A 6,000-nucleotide genomic window follows, 5' to 3' on the forward strand; every position below is an offset into this window, starting at 1 on the left:
TAGAAATTAACGATTCCCTTACATCCTACCAGCAGTACAGATGGGGAGATAGCAAGAACCACTGCTAGGGAGGGCCCTCATGCTTGGCAGAATCAAGTATAGTCTGCCCAAAGGCTGAGTTTTCAGTTAATCTGGCATCCAATCTATAATGGGAGATGAATGTTGATTCAGAGCTCCAGGAGGCAGACTTGCAAATCATGTCAAGAAGTAGCTACGGCCCTAGTAGAATGGGCCTTCACAAACCCCGGAGGGTCTAGAGATTGGGAAACAAAAGATTCCCTAATAGCCTTCTTAATCCAACGACTGATGCTTTACGGCCTTTAAACTTACCGGCAAACAGGATTAGAAGATTTTCATCTTTCCTGAACTCTTTTGATCTATCCACATAGATCCGGAGGCATCTCGAGACGTCCAGAGGATGTCTAACAGGTTCCTCGAAGGAGGTAGGTGTAGAAAGAATCGGGAGGGATATCACCTGGTTGATATTCTAGAACAAAGGAACTTTAGGCCTAAAGTACCTTAGAAATCTTAGAAGGACCCGGTCTTGCAAAAAGATGGTATAGGGCTCATGTGCTGAGAGAGCTTGAAGCTCAGAGACCTTCTTGGCCGAAGTCACTGCAAGGAGTAAAACAAGTTTCCATGTGACAAACTTGAAATACACCTCCTCCAAAGGCTCAAAGGGGGGAGATGCTAACCCCCTGAGAACTACTGATAAATCCCATTGAGGAATGGGTCTCAGTACTATAGGCTTTATTTCTTTCAACTCCTTTAAGGAACCGTTTGATGAGCGGGTCCTGAGAAAAAGACCTGTTGAGGCAAGCTGAGATGGCTGAAACTTGAACCCTCAGGGTAGATGGAGCAAGGCCCTTGTCAAGGCCGTCTTGCAGGAACTGAAGGATGGCGGAGAGGGGCGGATCTGCAGACACCACCTCCTTTGATGTACACCAGGATGAGAATATCCTCATAATCCGTGAGTAGGCTCTCTTGTTAGAGTCCACTCTTGAATGAGACAGCGTTATCAGGACCGACTCTGAAAGCCCTTCTATTCTGGGAAGGGACTGATCAACCTCTAGGCTGTCAGGTTAAACCTGTGCAGATCTGAGCAGAGGTGAATGTCCCATGACACCAGGGTCTGCTGAGGGGGGAGCCTCAAATATTGCCCTCGACTGATTTGGGTGAGCTGGGTAAACCAGGATCTCTTCGGCCAAAACGGTGTGATGGCTATCACCAAGGCCTGATCCTGACGGATTTTCATCAATACCCTCAGAATCATGGAAAGCGGAGGGAAGATGTAAGCCAGCCTGAACCTCCAGGATATTGACAGAGCATCTATTTCCAGGGGGTTTTCAAGGGAGTAAAGGGAGCAAAACCTCTCCACCTTGGAGTTGAACCTTGTTGACATAAGATCCACCTCTGGCATCCCCCACTTGAGGACTATCTGCTTGAATATCTCTGGATGTAGAGACCACTCCACTGTTGGAAGACCACGCCTCAGCCGATCCGCTATCATATTAAGGGAGCCTCGAATGTGGATCGCAGATAAGTGGGAAAGGTTCGACTCTGCCCAATCCAGAATCACCCCGATCTCTGATAGGAGGGGAAGTGATCTTGTGCCTCCCTGCTTGTTGATGTAAAGTACCGCAGTCATATTGTCTGACTGGACTTTCACAGCTTTGCCCTGGATCTGAGGGGCGAAGTGAAGGAGGGCTAGCTGGATAGCTCGAATCTCGCGGAGATTGGATGAGAGTAGCCGCTCCTGAGGAGACCAGGTTCCGTGAACTGGAGAGTCGTCTAGGTGAGCGCCCCAGCCTACTTGGGATGCATCTCTTGTCAATATGATCCAGGTTGGCTGAGTCATAGACTTCCCGTCTAAAAGATGGAACCACCATCTGAGGGAATGCCGAGTTCGCCAAGACAGGGAGCACAGGGAGTTTAGCCCGGCGGGGCTGCCATTCCATTTGGAGAGGACCTCTGACTGTAGCGGGCGGAGGTGCCATAGAGCCCAAGGGACTGCTTCCGCAGACGCTGACATAAGCCCCAACATCTTCATGAGGGTCCGAATTGGGACTCGCCAAGGAACAGATAGGAACTCTGCCGTGTTCTGTATTCGAGATCTTCTTTCTGGACTCAACTGGAGAGACATCCCGACGGAGTCGATTATGAAGCCTAGATATCTTACTGAAGTCGACGGGCTCACGTTCGACTTCTGCCAGTTGATAATCCAACCCAGGCGGAACAGAAAGGAGATTGCTACATGAAGATGGTGGTTTAGGACCGCTAGAGAGGAGGCTTTTAAAAGCCAATTGTCCAGATAAGGAATGATGGTCAGTCCTTGAAGTCTTAAAGCCACCACACAGACACCACCACTTTGGTAAAAGTGTGAGGGGCAGAAGAAATGCCAAAAGGAAGGGAAACAAACTGAAGGTGTCTGACACCCGAAACCTGGACCGCTATTCTGAGATATCTCCTGGAAGCAGGATGAATCGGGATGTACAGCTATTCTACTAGAAGTGTCTGACTGCAGCCAAACACCAGCCAAACACCTCTCTCCGAGATAGTATATTAATGTTAATAGTAATTTTGCAGCAACTTACCTGCATGAGAACCACTTGTGATGTTACAATAGCTTATGAGACTAAACCCACAGTGATGTCACAGCAGCTATCTGACACAAATATGATATTACAACAGATAACTTCACAGAAGGATGTTTGTGATGTCACAGCAACTTTACTCCCTGACACCCACTTGTAATGTCAGAGTAAGGCCTCTTGCACACGACCGTGGTTTGGTTCCGCATCCGAGCCGCAAAAGCGGACTCATTCACTTCAATGACTCAGCAAAAGATGCGGACAGCACTGTCCGCATCCGTTGCTCCATTCTGTGGCCCCACAAAAATTATAGATCATGTCCTATTCTTGTCCATTTTGTGGACAAGAATAGTCATTTCTATAATGGGTAAAATCCTTAGTATGAAAGGGCTCACACTACAAAAGAATAGATAGCGGAGGGTTCTCTGCTTTCTGGATCACCCTCAATCCAGCAAATATGGAGTACAACAATTATAGATAGATCAGGCACACCTCCTTCTGGTATAGAAGAGATAAAATCTGTATAAAATAAATAAAGATGTATTTAGTCAAATACATATTAAATACATAAATGATAAAAGAACTAAAAGTAAAAAAATTTGATAAAAAAAACATGGTTAAAGAAATCCCCCTCCCACAAAACTAGAAGTATATATGAATGATCTATGAGATATGCAAAAAATGATCAAACTGCTGCCGATTAGAAAAAACGATGAATCTCCGTTTTAACCTATAAAGAAAAGCAACCTATGGAAAAAAGGCATAAAAATGAATATCCACAAAAAAACTTGATGTCTTTCTCCCTCATGGAGTAAGGTTCAATTGAGTGCTCCAAAGGAGTGATACTGTTTATCAGGTTAAGGACCGGTGTGTTCAATTATCAGACACCCTTGCAGATTCATAGAACACAGTTGTCAGTAATGCTGCATAGACAAAGCTGATAGATGAAGATTTAACAATGCTCAAAGCAGCATATATCGTGGTCTGTGTGATATACACATAGATGATATGGATCTCCGTATTAGCAGACTTAGTATAGATTGCAAGCTAGTCTATGTCTATTGTATATAAAGTGCCTCACTGAGGCTCTTACCGCCGACCATTAGTTTTCTTGCGGTTTGGAGTATGCTCCGTGGTGTGTGGAGGAGCTTCTTCCTCGCTGTAAGCCGTGTGGGTAGTCACGTTTGCGAGTCACATGCATTGGTCATGTGATGCAGGTCCTGGAAGGCTTTACTCCGTGCACGGAGGATATATAATGATGATTATACCTGTTACGCCTCACTAGATTTCAATAGATGTGGTTTAAAAAGAACAGTTTGGTGGTCTTTGACACAGGACTATAATGGGCTGTCTGTTCCGTTCCGCAAATTGCGAAAGACACACGGGTGGCATCCGTGTTTTGCGTATCCGCAATTTGGGGACCGCAAAACGCGGCACGTTCGTGTGCAAGAGGCCTAAGGCTACTTTCACAATACCGTTTTTTTGCGGATCCATCATGGATCTGCAAAAACGCTTCCGTTACAATAATACAACCGCATGCATCCGTCATGAACGGATCCAGTTGTATTACGGTATGTCTTCTATAGCCATGACGGATCATGAACACCATTGAAAGTCAATGGGGGACGGATCCGTTTTCTATTGTGCCAGATTGTGTCAGAGAAAACAGATCCATCCCCATTGACTTACATTGTGTGCCAGGACGGATCCGTCTTGCTCTGCACCACATGGCGGACAGAAAAACGCTGCAAGCAGCATTTTGGTTTCCGCCTGCAGAGCAGAATGGTGACTAAACGGAGGCAAACTGATGCATTCTGAGAGGATCCTTTTCCATTCAGAATGCATTAGGGCAAAGCTGATCCGTTTTTGACCGCTTCTGAGAGCCCATAACGGATCTCAGTAATGGAAAGCGAAAACGCTAGTGTGAAAGTAGCCTAACCTTAGATGACTGAAACCCATTGTGATGTCGCAGTAAGATACCTAATGAAACCCTGTGTGATGTGACAGCAGACTACCTGACAGAAAGACATGTGTGATGTCATCTCAGCTTACATGACGGAAATCCAGTGTGATGTCACAGCAGTCTACTTGACTGAAAACCATTGTAATGTCATAATTACCTTACCTGACAGGAACCCAGTTTTGATGTTACAGTAGCATACTGTACCTGATGAAGTCAGCATCTAATACCAGACACTACATCATGTAGGCATGGGCAGAAGATGGCTCAACAAAGTGTTAGGTAGATGGTCAGAATAAGGCTATTTTCACACCAGCGTTTTCCCCTTCCGCTATTGAGATCCGTCATTGCGTTCCCATGGCGCACACAAAAGTGCTGCAAGCAGCGTTTTTGAATGCGTCCTGGGATGTGGAGCAAGACGGACCTGTCATGACTCACAATGTAAGTCAATGGAGACGGATCCGTTTTCTCTGACACAAAAGAAAACGGATCCGTCACCCATTGACTTAAAATGTTTTAGACATGGATCCGTCATTGCTATGTCAAAGATAATACAACTGGATCCGTTCAGAACGGAAGCAGACGGTTGTATTATCATGACGGAAGAGTTTTTGCTGATCCATGACGGTTCCAGCAAAAACGCTGGTGTGAAAATAGCCTAACCTGGACAAATACAAAGTAAAACCTTCCTTTAAAAATTTCTGTTAGGTGTCAGTAAATAGTCACAAAGCACTTCCACCTTACTTTGATATTCACATGGTTGTAGACATGATAACATGGTATAACCTGTTGCTTTATCAACAGATCTGGTTCATCAGAAGAGCATCAGTGTGCCAGCTACGGAAAAGATTTATCAGCAGAGAACTGCTTTAACCCAAACAAATGGATATGTAAGAAGAATATGTCCCGGTATTGAATACATTTTCTAGATTTATTTTCAATCTAAATTATGTTTTATGGAAAATTGTCTTCGTTGGATTTGCAGCGTTAAAAGGACTGTATCGCTTTTATTTTGTAACTAAATAAAAGTATTTCTTAACAAATTCTACAGGTTTGTTAATCCCTTTTTCCATGTCTGAGGGCACTGACATATGGCCCTTGCAGCTGTGTAGACACTACACCATATGTACCAATGCTCAGTACACACTTTTGGTGAAGGAGGACTTTAAAATTACCTAGTAGTACTTGGGCAGATGCAGGCACTCACTGTCCTACGTTTACTAAGCCAGACTTGGACTAAACTACGGGGCTCAGTAAAACTTTGCCTCCCTAAGGGCTCACATATTACTTCAGCCAGTCCAAGTCTTTGGAATCATCCATTCTCTGTTGACGAATTCAAATGGAGGAAACTTGGGGACAGGGTGGCCAAATGTGTGTAAATTCCTAAAGAGTTCATAAAAAATATATTAAACAGCTCACTCTGAAAGTACTAAATAGTCAATGCCGAGT

At 44.6% G+C, this 6,000-nt stretch overlaps 1 protein-coding gene across 2 annotated transcripts in view; it reads left to right on the forward strand.

Moving 5' to 3' along the window:
• LOC121004063 (C-type lectin domain family 2 member B-like) overlaps positions 1-5,591 on the forward strand; it is a 40,117-nt gene extending 34,526 nt beyond the window's left edge. For both annotated transcript variants that reach the window (XM_040436134.1, XM_040436135.1), the window contains one exon: positions 5,356-5,591. In XM_040436134.1, the coding sequence (XP_040292068.1) occupies positions 5,356-5,467 (112 nt within the window). In that variant the 3' untranslated portion in view covers positions 5,468-5,591. The remainder of the gene's footprint in view (positions 1-5,355) is intronic.
• Positions 5,592-6,000: the final 409 nt, after the last annotated feature.

Source organism: Bufo bufo, chromosome 6 (assembly GCF_905171765.1).
Source record: "Bufo bufo chromosome 6, aBufBuf1.1, whole genome shotgun sequence".
Lineage (NCBI taxonomy): Eukaryota > Metazoa > Chordata > Amphibia > Anura > Bufonidae > Bufo > Bufo bufo.